The sequence below is a fragment of the Tigriopus californicus genome, chromosome 6, assembly GCF_007210705.1.
Source record: "Tigriopus californicus strain San Diego chromosome 6, Tcal_SD_v2.1, whole genome shotgun sequence".
NCBI classification, from domain to species: Eukaryota; Metazoa; Arthropoda; class Copepoda; order Harpacticoida; family Harpacticidae; genus Tigriopus; species Tigriopus californicus.
This window is the reverse complement of record NC_081445.1, coordinates 14359079-14374894: the sequence shown is the minus strand read 5'-3', so window position 1 is coordinate 14374894 and position 15816 is coordinate 14359079. Positions and strand designations below refer to the sequence as shown.

The 15816-nt window shown below is 41.2% G+C and overlaps 1 protein-coding gene across 8 annotated transcripts in view; it reads right to left on the bottom strand.

Moving 5' to 3' along the window:
- LOC131882102 (pleckstrin homology domain-containing family G member 5-like) overlaps nucleotides 1-15816 on the bottom strand; it is a 96495-nt gene that overhangs the window by 65886 nt on the left and 14793 nt on the right. For 2 of the 8 annotated variants that reach the window (XM_059229147.1, XM_059229150.1), the window contains 2 exons: nucleotides 3958-4283; nucleotides 3451-3777 (listed from right to left, as the gene is read on the bottom strand). The exons of 5 other annotated variants lie outside the window; for them this stretch is intronic. In XM_059229147.1, the coding sequence (XP_059085130.1) occupies nucleotides 3451-3777; nucleotides 3958-4283 (653 nt within the window). Of the gene's footprint in view, nucleotides 1-3450; nucleotides 3778-3957; nucleotides 4305-15816 lie in introns of all 8 variants that reach the window. One more of the 8 variants, XM_059229148.1, reaches the window with a different exon arrangement.

Here is a 15816-nt window from a genome sequence, read left to right as displayed (position 1 = left end):
TGTTTTAGCTTCTTCACGTATAGTTCACGCCTTCTTGTGCCACCATTTATCAAGGGTAAAAAAGGTAATGCATCACGCGAGATCCCCGTTAGAAAGGTTGCTTTTCCAAAACATTACGGTGCGTGTAGAAATTTGGTAGCATTTCGATTTGTGGTCTTTCACATCTGAGCGTGCCAACGGTGAATAATGGATTTTAGACAGCTTCTTGCTTGTATCTGGCATTTTCAACTTTTTTACCTGACCTTTTCTCGCTCCTTACACGGTTCTCTCCAATTACCTTTGTCCAAAGGGCTTTTACTTGTAACAAACATTCCTTACAATGTACAAGCACAATAGCAAGGTTGCAGCGATTTCCCGAGATAAGAACACACCCAAAGTCAATGATCTTTAGCCCACTAAGTCCTACAAGCCCATTCCAATTGAGCTGAAGGAGTCTCTTTGCTTGTTACTGAAACTAAAACCTGTACGCGCACGTTTTCTTTGATGGATTTCGAATTAACAGAAGTAAAATGCACCTCGTCATTTCGGGAATGATTCACGCAATTACAGCATAAATAAGCATAGTTGTTGTTGTTGTTGTAGTGGCTGAGAGAGGCTCCTAATTCGATTTCTGACGAGTTGCCTACCTACATCCATACTACATCCGTGCGTACGAGAGAGGCTCCTGTTGCCTTCTTGGTTGAAGAGCCGAACCACTCGAGTTCATGCATGGTTTAATCCCAAGCAAATGGTTGGTTGTGGTCAGACGACTCATTCGCTATTTCTCACATCCAAGAGTAGTACAGGTGGCATCGCGTCTTAAGCTCTTAATATCGCGGTTGATGGCTTCGTTAATACTCTGGATGACAAATTAACGGCTTCTCGTCTCCACAATTCTTTTCAGAGATTTCCAAGCAGTCTCGCAAAATGGCTTCGTTCTTGAACGATCTTGTGAATGGGAAGAAATGGTTATTCATAAACGATATTGTGGTTTTAAGGTTACTTCGACGCTATATAGAGCAGTTCTTAAAGTACTTCTTTTCAATTGGCCGCGTCCTCCTTCTAAGTTCAAGTATTCAAGTTACCTCACCAATTTCAGAACCCATCGCTAGCCAGTGTTCAGAGAGCTGGCATGTCAAAAGTCCTTTTTTATAGATTAATAGATTGTATTTCAGGAAAACTTTGATCGGGATGAAATACTGCTATTAGCTAGTTCTAGGGTTTACATCTTAAAATATCAACTGTTTCATGAACATATAGTAGTCAGTAATGTTACTGCGGCCGAGCTGCAACACGGTAGCGTGAGTTGGAAGACTTCAAAATGAATTGAAGATTTGAAAGAAAACATGCAGGTTCGAACTATGAAGAAAGAAAGGATAAAAGGGAGGAAAAAAAAAGTATGGAAACAGGGCAAAACTTTTTTTTTTGAGTGTTAATTTGTTCAGTTCTTCAGAGATTAAAAAAGACTTCAGGAATGCGAGAAAGTTAATAGATAAACAATTTTATTTAGGTGCAAGGACTGGTTTGAATGTTTTAGATGCATTTTAAGGCAAAAAGATCTGCACCAATTGACATACACAACAATTCAACTGAAGGTTAACTTACGGTTTCATTTGTTTTTTAACTCGGACCCGCACTATCAACAGCGGCCCTAATTTACAACGTCAGACAACTCAATCTAAATGGGGAAGAGGCACGGTAGATTACTAAATAAACTACTCGTGAAATGTCATGAAGGCAAGTTCTTTTCCCGACAGTATGTGACCTAAGTCACTATTCGTACTTAAGATTTTGATAATATTAGCCAAAAACAACTCAAACGCATTCCAATTGAATGAAGAGGAATCGGCCCTATATTTGGTGGAGGCTGACTCACAAAAAGAGTTCTCAAAATTATGCATAAAAAGGACCTCAACATGCAAATAAAGATGAAAAAAACCAGCCCAAGATTCAAATAAGGATGCAAATAAACTTCAAAGATGCTTTACATTGTTATGGCATACTGAGGTATTTTGAGCAATTTGTTAAACTGGACACACATAATCTAATAGCAGTATGCTCTGATTCCAATGGATCAGCATCTAAACAATAACCAAAGACTAAGCTACCATAAAAAATCACAGGTATTGTCAGTACAACAACTTTGACTTGCAAAGAAAGTTTGGTTAGGGAGCAACTCCCTGCACTGGTTCAATCCTTGAGCGATTCAATGGGCAAATCAATTTTATTTCAAAATACTGTTTAAAAGCAGGCATTATTTCAGTGAACAGCAGGCCCAACGAGCCGAACTTTGTCATCGGTCTGATAAATCAACAAAATACTGTTTAAAAGAGGGCATCATTACAATGAACAAGCCCAACCAATCTAACCATATCCTTGGTCTAACAAATGAACAAAACAGGAAGAGGATCAATGGCAACCTTCGAATATTTGAAAAGTTTTCACCAAAACTGGAGATAACCAAGTGCTGCCCCCTATCCTGATCGTTAAAGAACATTAGACCTTTACATCGCTGGATGGCACTAGACACGGTACACTTACGGTAGCATCATACCACAACATTAAAGAAAAATGGCTGACTACTATCACTGTAATAATCATGCGTGTTCGTTTCCTTTTTCCCTACCATCGATATTTCTTAAACTTGTGAAGGGATGGAAAAGCAATGAAATTTTAAAAACAACTTTACTTAGTGTTTAGCGGAGACAAACATAACAGCCAACTCGCACAGCGATCCAAAAAATATTTGAATGATCGGATGAGTGGTGTTGCAAAATCTTCAACTTTTTATTTTTTCTATACTATCGTATTATCTGATTTATCATCTTGGCTCAATTTCAGAATACCTTTTGCTCAAACAAGCCGGTAAATTGAATCAAAGGGTAAATTCAGGCTATGCAAGGTGCATTTATTTTCTCCATAAACCAATGTCTCCATTTTGTTTTCCACTTTTATCTACAAAGAGAATTAAACCCATCCAATGCAAAAAAAAATGTATAACTTTTTGGATCGTTTTGTTAATCATTTCTGGTCCAATTCTTAGCTTTTGGCCGTTTTACGACTCATTGGGAAACCCATTTCAGTGACTCCAGAAATTTATTAGATCATACCGCAACATGAGTGAATTTGAAATCAAGTGATAACTTGGGTCCAAATCTCAAAGAAAGAACAATCACAATAAATTGTTCTCCATTTTTGCCAATGTTTCCCCTTATCATAGTGATATAATTAGAAAACACAACTTGACCCCGCAATAAATGCATCTTTTCACGGACTTCTAAATATAGCAATAGAGTAGCATTTTAGAAGTCAATGATTTTAAACGAAGTCGGAAAATAGATTGACACAGTAGTACTTCTCATGAAAGAGTGAAGTCAATGATTTTAAACGAAGTCGGAAAATAGATTGACACAGTAGTACTTCTCATGAAAGAGGAGTATCTAAAGGTTTTTTATTTTGTTTATGTCTTACCTGCTGCACTCATGGATTGATGGTAATATAGATTTCTAAACACATGGGGGAGACTTCCATGTCGAGTGTGAATGTTCCGTCGTCGAAGTGATTCCATGTCCACATTGGAGACACTCTCACTGCGACGATATCGGCTACTATTCGATTGAGGTGGGAGGGTGAATCGCACTGTGGAACTGGAACGTCGGGAGATCCCGTTGGGCAAGTTATTTCCATAACGACCGTGATGGTTTTCACTGATCTCGACATTCCGCAAGTTCTGCCGAATGTTCTCGAGGCGTTGCTCGAAATCGAACGTTCGAGTCCGCACATCCGGACTCCATTGCACTTGAGAGAAGAAAGCTATGTCTTTCCCATACGTCAGGGATTGCAAATTTCAAAAGTAGATTCATTAAGTAAAGTTTTGAAAGCCACTATCCACGAAACATTAAAGTTTAAGGAATACATTTATGCTATATTTTATCATTTCATCAAGTTCAGTTGACGTATCGGAAAGACGTTTTCTACTTTGATTCCACTCAGATCGTTTGGTGGGTCGATGGTTGGGCGATCTGTCTCCGCCATGCGAAAACGAAGCCTCGGAATGCGTCTCAAACACGTCATCCGGGCTGAGGCTTCTGATCCTTGCGTAAGGCAACGACAGGTTATTATCGTTAGAGGGCGCCACGGACAGAGATTCCGTGCGCGTGGCGGGTTGAGCGGTTCGGGCATGGTTGGGGTTCGGTGAGGCGGGGAGCGAAAGCTTCCGTCTGGCCTTGAGGTTCTTGATGCGCGTGATGGTTCGTTCCATGTTATGTGGAAAGTGAATTCCGATCCATGGTGTCTCATGACATCTTTAAGTATTCATGTGTGAACTACGTAATCGCCATCTTCATATATTATACCCAAACAACATGTGAGCCCCCACATGAGACTCAAATAGACACACAGAAACCCAAGCAAATATAGGAGAGAATTTGAAACGACGCCACTTTTCTCCTGCCTCCCTCCCCCTTTCCCTGGCCTCCCCTGTTCGTCAAAGTCAACCAGTACTTGTCCGGAAACGGAAGTCACCCGTGATTGCCTTGTGGTGGGAAAATGCCGATAAGGCTTCCCCATGAGGGATATTTGAATATTTTCTCTCCAGCTATTTTGGTTCGCCTGCGTTTTCTAACCCATCCCAGGAGTGAGTAGCAAAGCCCCTGAATTAGACCTGCCGACCATTTGCCATTTCCTAAATGAGATGCAAAGCATCGAGAGCCCATTCATTTAAAGAGCCTCCAGCGACCAACAACAGAAACAAGAACAGTTAGCTTCCAGCTAAGAGACCGCTTAAAAGTCGAGAAGCAGCATAAAAGAGGAGCAGAAGGATCAACGGATTTGCCACGCGTTAATTCGTGCGTGAAAAAGCTGGATATCAGATCTCACCTCCTCGAATTGGTTTTGCCCATGTATGGCATTCGGATCATTGGTGGAATTTATTGGAATGTGTGATATGGGTTATATTGTGACTTCGACGAGCCCATGTTGTCCCCACATCTTGAGAGTACAAAAATTGGGTGGCAAGAATTGGAAGTCCCCCATATCAGAGGGGAGCAGATCTTGGCCAAAAAAGTATATGGAGACTCCACCCTGCTTAATACAGTTTTTGTAATAATGGAGCTGGCGAAATGATGGAAATCTCTCGACCAGCGTGATTTATATCCCTACACATATTGCCTAGAGCTCCATTTAAAACCTCCATAATGTGGTTTATACGAGACAGGTGTAGTTTGCTTCCATCCTGATGGAAGTCCTTGTTACCTTGTATTCCGTTTTTAGCCACTATCGTCGCTAATCGCCTTTCGAGGAATAACAAAAAAACAGCTGTTTCAATTATTTCAAGAAGTGCTTGAAACTAGCATTCCTATTATTATTGGGAGCATGAAGCTGCATCTCAAAGCAGAATTTCCAGTTTCCTCGGAATAAGTCTGTTGATCACATTTGAAGTGTTGGAAGCTTGATTAAATCGCGGTGAAGTCTTTTAAAAGTGATAAATCGAAACCTATTTCAGCTTCATTCATTCATCAAGAAAAAGTAAAAATTGCAGCCTTCTCAAAACGGCTTTGGTCTCAAACTATAGTCCATACCACATGACGTGACGTCACAATAGTACCCCCAAGAAGACCAAATCCATGGCCTCTTTAGGGAAAACACATATCCCCATTGATGTTAAACGTCTATACTGTGCACTACCGATTTAAACATCCACCCGGCAAATGCTTTGTGACGTGCTTGGATGAACGTCCTCGATATGGAGGATGAGACCTGCTTCAAAAGCTATTTGCATCCTCTTCTCTTTGACAGGCGAAAAAGAGAGAGTTGGTTGGTTGGTTGGTTGGTTCATGCCTTCCGAGACTCAATTGAGTTGTCTCATCCGGCTGCATTCGAGATTTGAGTTTGAGAGACTCAGCAGGGGAAATGCAAGTTCCTTTGGACTTGGGTGACATATCATCTGAGGCCAGGACAAAAACAGGCCAATTGAATGTTCTTGTCAATCCGGACAATGGCGATCATTGTTCAACGACGCCCTCCATCACAGAGCAATCACAAGCTTGTCATTTTTGCACACCAACAATTGGCGTTTATGAACGCCAGAACTCCCAAAATGGTCTTAGCTAATGTGTAGAGCAGATAAAACTCTTTGCCTCCTTTGATTATGGTAGAATCTGTTTGCCTTTTCTTTGGGGTAGAACCCAATGCAGACTGACAATTTTCCTGAGTGTCGTGAGGTCGGCAAAATCTTCATTCATGAATTAAATTTGTTCCCTTCGTGGCGGAGAGGTTGGTGTGAAGTTCAGGGATTCGATGTTATCGTTCGTCACTCATTCTCTTTGATCCGAGAGCGCCAAAAAAGTGATTCGACAAAAAAGAGTCCGCGCCAAAGGGTCAAGGATCCTTCGGGCTAACTTTTTGGAGTAGAAGGTAGTAGAGTCTCTTGTAGAATGTGACCTCGAAGGGTGTAGAGGAAATCACCTCTATGGACAAGCGTTGACCCATGCTTCAACACTTCTCCAGGCTCATCTTCACCTAACGACTCCCCTTTTAAAATCTTATTATTCACGCCATGAAACGGAAAATGGAAATATCATGATGCCTGACGCGAAAGACACCAGGCCCTTGGAGGGTTATTTTGGTCTGACCTTAACCATTAAAGCGGAGAGAGTGAGAGACGAGAACATTGACGGGATGACAGGTAACTGCCATCACGTGCGTGTGAAACTTGGTTTAGAATAATATGCCGATCAACCTTCAGTGGAACCTTTAGCCTTAGCTACACATTCGTATAGTGCATGAATGAGAGTCACTCAGTCACGAGCCATTATGCTTGTAAACAAACCCGAGAAAACAAAGGCCTGGCGAACCAAGTGTTGCCACTTTAGATCCACGATCCGGTAGTGGTCTCAAAAGGAAACTAACATCGTCATCATCATCTAATTGTGAAGGTCATTGGACTTGGCATGCCCCTCAAACAAAACGTCTTCAGATCGTGAACATCAAAAAAACACGTCCCGAAAAGAAACCCCAGCGTTCATTATTCACAGGTTTGCCTGATGTGGACGTAAAAAAGTAAATTCATATGTCTTATGCATTACATATTTCATAAGGAAGAGACCTGAAGGTAGATTTCCAATTTCATAATTATGACGTTGAGATATTGTTTCTTTAATCACATACTTTGAATTCCAATCGACCCTCCGTAAAGACTTAAAAAAGCGGCCACTTTTTGTTCTTGTTTTCGCCTAATCTCGCAAAGGTATGCAGATGTACATACAGTAGAATGATTTCACGGACCAGACGTATCAAACCCTAAAATCGCAAAAGTTAAAATCAGGATCAATTCTATCTTGAACAAGGCCATGTCTGAGCGACAAGCTTCCATGTCTCGACCCGACGATTTCCTCATCGATTAGCTCTAAACCTCAATTTATGTAATGGCAACCTTTTCTCCTTCCTTTTAAACGCATGTTCATGTTTGAGACGTCTCGAAGCCAGAACTCAATGCTCAGACCCTTATTTTAATAGCCGGTATTTTGAAGTAATTTCTTTTCTTGTGACTTTATGACGGTTGAATGGCGTAGACTCCGATTTGTCTTGAAAGGCTTTTAAAATACCAAAAACTGCTTTCATTGTCAGCAATCCGAGACTAGGCGGAATTCACCTACCAAAGCATCCGTGACCCAGGTTGTTGTTGATGTTGATGATGTTGTGGTTGTTGTACTGAGCGGATCTGGCCGCGTGTGTGCAGTGAAAAAGAGCCAAGATATTTGGGGGGCCCTTATTTTCTTGTGAATGTCAATGGAGATGGCGAAGATTGATTATCATTGCATGGATGGACTCTCAAATATTGACAAACTGACACCCAATAAAATCTTCCTCTTCATCGTAAACAAATCTCTTTTGAAGGTCAACAAGATGCTTTGAGAATGTCCAGGTAAAAAAAAAGTACGGAACGGCAGTCGAGCAGTCAAGAATTATCTCTCCAGGTGTCGTGGGTTCAAACCCCGATACCGGAAGTTGAACTTTTTCATACTGTGGTGTTAAAAGAAACCTCCTTATTGCGATAATTTTGGACATAATTTCAAATACAATAGTTTTCCATCTTTGGTGTTTGGGGACCCATTTCGGGTAAATGTAGTTCGCAAAAAACAACGATGAATTAATCCAATTGGAAAACTACCTTTTAGTAAACAACATTGAACGTAACAGAGACAAAGATCGTTCGTTGTGTAGAAGCTACAAACTTCAGGTTTATGGCAATGTATGGTCCTTATGAAGCAAAACATTTGGGCGTTTTACGACCCGCCAAGATTCGTGTTAGTCCAAGTTTGTTTCCGCAAAAGGGCATTTGGTCAAAGAAGTTGTTGGCCGAAGCAATAAAGCTTTTTTTTGGATATGGGAACACACGTTTCACGTATATGACGATAAAATCAATCCCACCTCATTTTGTCAACTAACCTAAGATCCAACGCCTAAAAATGTTAGTAGGGTTGTGACAAAAGGAACATCAGCAATGCAGCATTGATGCTCTAGCGAATCAATATCCTACACGTATGCGGCTAATCTCCATGATTTATAACCTCTGTGGTAACCCGGTTCATCGATGAGTGTCCACACACTATAAAGCAATTTCAACGTGATGTTTTCCAGGATTAAATTGTTTAATCGATACGTTAGAAGTTTGACGGGTCATTTCAGGACTCACTTCTATTCACCTAGTGGATGGACTGGACACGGTTATGGTGTTTTAGGACTTCCTGATCATGTCAGATTGAGTGCCGACCGATCTGTGAATGGAATACAAATGCAACATGCTTCGTGGGATCAGACAGAGGAGCAAACGAGTTGCGATTTATGAGTCTGTCAATAAAATCCTTCCTCCATGAACTACCTACTAGTGTACTACGTATACAAATGCTACCAGGACTCTTTGGTGCGTCTAACAGTCCCAGATTAGTCATTTATTTGTTCATCTTCCTTGGTCTATTTGAAGGGGAGCGGGAAGGAATCTAATCAGATGTCAGAGACGAAGCCGACGGATTCACTGTGAATATTTGGCTGCCTGGACACAGATTGTTCTAAAGGAAGGCCATCATGTTCAAATCAAGCTCAAGAGCTCACTTCGAAGAATGTCATGTTTCAGGATGTTTTGAGTAAAGAAATGATCGTAGTTGAGAGGTTCGCACAGTGTTTTATTTGAGTGAATGTGCGTGGGAGGCGAGTGTTTGAGGCTATTTGAGACGTCTATCTAAAAGGACCGAGATCTAATTTGGCCCCCTGAACGCAAGACAATAGCTCATAAGAGGACCTGTCGAACAGCTGGACAGGATGAAACACATTTAATAATTTCTAGGAAGTTTGGTCACAAGCTTTCTGTAACGCAACAATACTTCACTTAAAATGGGTAGGCTACCTGGGCACAAAGGCGAAAAAAAGAAATAGCCAATCGACCATTTTAATAAATATGCGTTGAGGAAATAAAAAATAATCAATCTAACTAACTCAGAACTGAAATCAATTCAAATCCGACCACTGAGACTATATACAGTGACAAGCCTTACACTTTTGACACCACATGAGCCAAATCCTTCTGTGCTATCATCCCAGGAACATCTTAGGAGTACTAGATGCTGTAATCAATTCTTGGGGTGGACCATGAAAATTGAAGCACATACTGTGCTCAACCTTCCCCTGTACCACTTGTCTTGACATGGCATCTCTACCCCAGGGCTGCATTAGTTCACACAGAGGGTCGTTGGTTTCGTCTCACGTGCAGATAACTTGTCCTACAGGCAAGATGTCCGTTGAGGGAGGGTGGGTAATTGACGCAGACTGATGCTTGAAGTTACGTTTCAGGGCGTTTGAATGACTAGTGCGATCCATCTTTCGCGTTTATGACTAGACTGTATTTGGTAATATTATCGTAACTGTGCTCAACTTCAAAACCAATCGGATCAGACACATGTCAGAGCAGGCTTGAAAGGGATTTTGCGTTGAGCGGAATGCGCCAAGAACACCGTGTTTTTCTGGGGTCGTCGCCCATCTTAATGGTAATTGTTGGAGGAAGAATGTTGGCTTGAATTTTGGTCTTGCCAAACTGGTGATATACTAGATGCGATGACAGCACTGTCGAAGACTATTGCCAAGTAGAGCACTTTCCAAAAAACAACAGAGGCTACAAAAGTTGAGCTTTTTGCCTAGGCTTATCGTGAGCTCAGCCCCAATTTAGGAAACATTATGTCCATATCTTGGTTGTAGGCCTATTCATGTTGGATAAGAACTATGCGAAAAAAACTGCCGCACGGGTTGTTTCTTTTCCCCTATATTTGGTATCTTTTTGACGTCAGTAACCCTGGTTATAAAACAAGGATAACAACAGTTCTCAACAACCTGCTAACATACCTTAGGGCAAGAGTGGTAGTAATGGCAATTTCTTTCTTTCTTTATCCTAATACCGCCATAAAAGTATAAAAATGAACTACTGGAGTTATTGGCAGCTTTCAATGCATAGACATTTAAAAAATCAAGGCTCCATTTGTGTTCAAGTGTGTTTTGCCAACAAAAGAGGCGGGTCTGAAAATCGCGGAAGCTCTTTCTCTCTAGTCACTAAAAGAAAATCACTCGGTTTTTTCTACGCCCCAATTCAAGAGATCTGGTTCATGATGAGCAAGTGTAAAAGTTTTCCTTTCAGGTCTAATTTTTCTAGGTTGTCAGGTCTAGAGTTGCCAGAAAAAAGTGACCTCTGGGGTGACCTTTTGTTGTGACTTCAAGAGGAAGCCGTTGAACTTATCCCACAAGTCATTTGCCATATCAAAAGAGGAAAGGAAAATTACACTGATACAATTCTGAGGTCTTGAAACCATCTTCAAACACGCAAGGGCTACTCGAATTGAACCCAAAGAGTGGGGAAAGAGGAAAGAATATGAGTCGTATTTGGCTATAATTACGACAAATTTAAAGTGGCTTCCTTCAAGAAAAACAAGCTTCGGAACCTGGTGGTGATGAGACTGTTGGAGTTTTAGTGGGTGGTGCGGTGGAAACAAGAAGTAATCTGATCAATGTCAAGGGTAAAAGCTCACTCATCCAGATACATTCAAGGAAACGAGGAAGACAACAACTAGGGGTTCAAACTTGAAACTTCCAACTTCCAATCCGGAGTGTGCCAAGAGGAAATTACTTGAGGGATTGGCCTCTGAATCAGATTAACTCCAAGTCAGTCACTCACTCTAGTTGTATTTACGTCGTTCAGGAATGCAAGCGGACATGCTCAAGGAGACCTCGGCAAGGGCCTCTCTGTCACATCAGGTTTGAGTACACCACACTTGTACAGTATATACATAGTGTACCCGTATGTAGGCAGGAGATATGGAAGCATGACATATGACCCAAAGGTAATTTACGATCGAACCCCAGAGATTCAAGGGAACGAGATTCCGATCCACATCTCACATGCGAATCTGAACAACTCATTTTTTGGCACACATATCACTCAGTTAAGGACCTTGAGCCCATAAAGAGCAGGAGCACAGGTCAGTAGTAGGGGGTAATAATCATTTACTTATCAAAGTGGATGGATGCGGCATTACCACTTGGAACTAAAAAAGAAAAGTTCGAGTAATACGTAGTTGAAGATTTAGATCACACGAACCTCCAGTCTCTCTCTCACTTTCGGTGTCCTCGTGTTTTGAACGAGTTCAAGCTGAGGAGCAATTAACATGTAGATGTAGTTTCTTCTTGTACAAGCAATATTGCAGAAAACGAGGGATTGTGCAAGAGTTCGCTCCCAAGTTGGATGAATGTGAAACAGAACTTGGAGTGAGGCCAAAAATACATACGCGAATAATACAACCAACCAAGTCGTCTTGACGAGGATGCGATCCGTATTCATTGGCCAATAGAAAAGTCCCCTCATCGTGGATGATGTGTGCAGATGGAATTAAAAGCCTGGTCACGTTGCAGACAACGGCAACTTGGACAAAGCCTCAAAGGCCCGTACATCAAGTCGATGGCAGTCAGTAGCTACGAGAGATCAAGTGACTTATCGGACACATTGAATCTGAAAAAACACCTTTCGCATTCACGTTTGTGAGCAACAACGTGGTTTTCAAGTCGGATTACATCACTCGACGTCAAGAGGGTATCAAAATATTGATCAGTTTTTATCTCAACGTGGTAATCAAAGGATCTAATGCCCGATTGAGACACCTTAAGCTGTCCTTTTATGGGTTCTTATGCGTCAGTCATGGTTACACTTTTATGTAGCATTTTTGAGGTGAAACTCAATTCCACAAGAAAGATGGAATTCAAACAGTCACATAAATCAGGAAATGTTTGGAAGATTGAATGGATCATGCAAGAACTTTATTTGATATATGAGACAAAAAAAAACTAATAGGTTCTCTCGCCCTTTGTTCCTCTTGTGTCATGATCCAGATTTAATACCAGGATTGCATGCTTTTGAATTAAAGCCAAACTCAATCTCCACTAATGAAGACATTGGGGAATGATTCAAGGTTATTCAGAGACAGTAATTTGTGGTTTGTTCTTTCCGGATTTGTTCAAATCCTATCGCCCGGAAAAATAGTCCATAAGTAGTCTGGGATTTATGTGCCTCGAAATTCAATTTCCAAATTATCATGCATCCCATAATCATTTGGTTTGAAGCTCCTCGTCAAGTTTTGACTGCATGGTTTGTCTTCCACGATACTGGCTGAGTGGAGTTGGTTTAAAATCAATTAATACAAGCCATAAATCTGTAACCATATACGTACATAAACAGATGCGAGTTTCCCGGTGCAAGATCTATTGGGTAATTGCAATTCCACTCGAAAAAGTCGAAGCATCAATCTTTGAATCTATATTACCATCTCAAGGGCACAATGTCCGCCGCCAACAAGTTGATGCCTAAAGTTTGCAGCTTGACGAGAAGATGAAGTGTTATTATGTCAATTGCTGCTCACATCACACACATACATACACACCACATTCACATGCAACAAAGCCCACGGAGTGGAAATCCCATTCACGAACCAAGTTGGTTGGGGTTGGTTAGCTCTTCCAAATCTAATTGGAAGGGGCTGGAGCCTCTGAATAATGGCTCTGAGATCTTCCAATTTCTCCATTGAACAATTTCCAAGCCTTACAGCGCATCATCCTTCAGCATCATCGTTCGTTGGGGATAATTCAAGGATACTGTACATATGTTCTGCACACTACACAGAGTACGTAGTATCTATTTAGGCCTGACGCCTCCCTCCAATCTTGGACGCTCTTTGATACTTTTTTCACGCGAATTGATTCACTCGGTCGAAAAGTGGGATAAGGCCGTGATTAATAGAAGGAATCAGGTGATTATCCACTTCCTCGTGATCTCAAACTGGACTCGTAAGCATGTGCTCGATGCGGCTCCAGATCAGTCCTTGGTAGGTGATAGATTGATCATTTCAAAGCGATAAATGGTCACCATGGTCTAAGGTCATTCGACTCGTAGTGGGGGACGAGAAAAAAAATACCTATCGTTAGAGCTCAAATTCCAACATTACTGCTTCCACCTCAATGCTCATTTTTGAGTTTAGTCATGCGCCACAATTGGCTTCAACTTGGATTTGGGAGTCGACATAATCCTATACTTCATTCAGACGCTTTGGTGAGCAACATCATTAACTACCTGAAATGCATTAAGGTCCTTATGTTCTACCTCAACTATCCACAAAAATCTGGGTTTTAATAAAAACTTACCTTGTCAAGGAACCGATAAATAGCCACTTACGAGTTCTATCTCAATATTTGGGGGTAATTACAATTTTCAAATAAGGAAGTAATGACTTGTGCCAGACCCTTGGACAATTGGTCAGATTACCAAGATCTTGTCATCACTTCCATTTTGTTTCAGGATTCTCGGCATTTGTCCACTTAAAAATGCCAACTGTGATCAGGCCATTATCATTGGACTGTAAGCGAACCCCACACAGAATTGGGTTCATCTAAGTGCTCCCCAACTTTCAGTGGAGATGGTACATCATTCAAGTATTCGTCTACGTTTGACATTAAAAGTCCTCATGCTATATTTCATTCCCAAAATCCATCATGTTTGAACGCTCCTTAAAATGATTCATTTTCCGTAGCATCAACGGTTCGGGTTTTTTTTTTCTTCACACCAATAGGACGTCGCCCACTGGGCTGTAGAGGTGCCTTATCCCTCCCCAAAAAATGGCTAACAAGACAAATTGATACCCATCTCAATTGGGTTGTCATCTCAACTCCAACACATTTTGTTCTTCTACCTTATGAGTTGGCAGATTCCTTTTGAGATATACTCCATCCACTACTCCGAACTTCTGGTTCGGTGGTAGCCTTGTAGTTAGGTGGACCTTCTCGTACGTAAAGCACGTAGGCGCCGAAGGTACTGAAAGTACCGAAGATACAATTTGTATCATTATTTCTAGCGCTGAAAACATTCTGGAGATGGACTGAAGTTGAGTTCACTTCTCGACTTTCAAACCAAATCAATTTTGCTTGGGATGGGCCAAATATTGAGCTTTGACCCATCATCAGCTGATGATTTTAGTTAAACTCAACGGATCAACAGCTGAACAATGAAACGTGTTTTTAGAGGAAGGAAGGGGTTGCTAAAAAGTTAGAAAGGAAGTGGGCAAAAATGTTGAAGCGTTTACTCTCTGTGATGTCTAGTGCTCTAATTTCGTGTGCATGACGTTCCTGGATCTGTGTTGAATAGAGTAGGTTCCCCTCTATTCAGACAAGTTTTCAGAACAAGTGTGTACCGACGAGTCTTTCAAATATTGACAGAGAGCAAAGTGGTTCACACTTTTCCGACGTTCAGGATTAGATCCACTGATCGCTGTAAGTAAGCCTCTTAAACGATGTGGATCGGCTTGCTTGAGCTCTAATGTATTTAATCCGTCCTAATTGCGTGGTCCAATCTCGAATCTCGAATCTCGTCAACAAACCCCGTTTAATTATGAAACGATTTGAAATCCAAGAGATATTCCGAGTATTGTGGAGGAATCTGTTTGGGAATGGGCGTTTGGCGATTGTCATTCCAGCCATTTAGGCACCACATCTCCTTGAGATCTCGTGTCGAATTCTGGACGGCGTTTCTGACGTGTGTGATTACCGATTGGTTCTAGACTACTCACAAAAAAATGCCATTTTCCTCGTTTCTTTCCGTGTTTCCATTTAGTTCGGCAATAATGGTAATATTGGATTTGCTTCACATGCAAAACAAGAGGCTCTCCTGTCATCAATATTGCCGAGCTTGGGTGGCTCAAACATCATCCAAGGAGCCGAAAAACAGGGATGATGAAAAAGTGTCTTCTTTGATTTTCAATTCGATCAGTTCTGAAAATATTTCATAATAGCAAATTGTAACTCAATTTTTCTTTGAAATTGGTCACAAGGTTGGACCAAAAAGAGATCAGGTTTTCCACCAAAATGGGAAAGTTGAGTGTCAACTATTCCTTATCTTTGAACTGTTTTGTCATTGGTGTCAATTAATTTGATCGTGATGAACAGGCGCGCTCCAAATCTTGAAAACACCTGTCTCCTCCTCGGTCTCTTTTTGGCAGCATGTTTCTTAAAGTTTAAAAAAACGTCGTTTGATTGCATTTAGGAACCGTTTTCAGTACCAATCCCATAGACTTTGTCACGTATAGGAAGTCCACCAAAACTTCACATATGTGCATATATATTTGTTAGCCGTCATTTTACGTTGGAATCATGTGTTTGATGCAACTCAGTGAAGAGGGTTTGTTTAATTTAGTGCTGGGTGGAGTCCGGACTCGAGTCCGAGTGCACTCGAGCTTTTTGCTCGATTTTGAAGAAATAGGC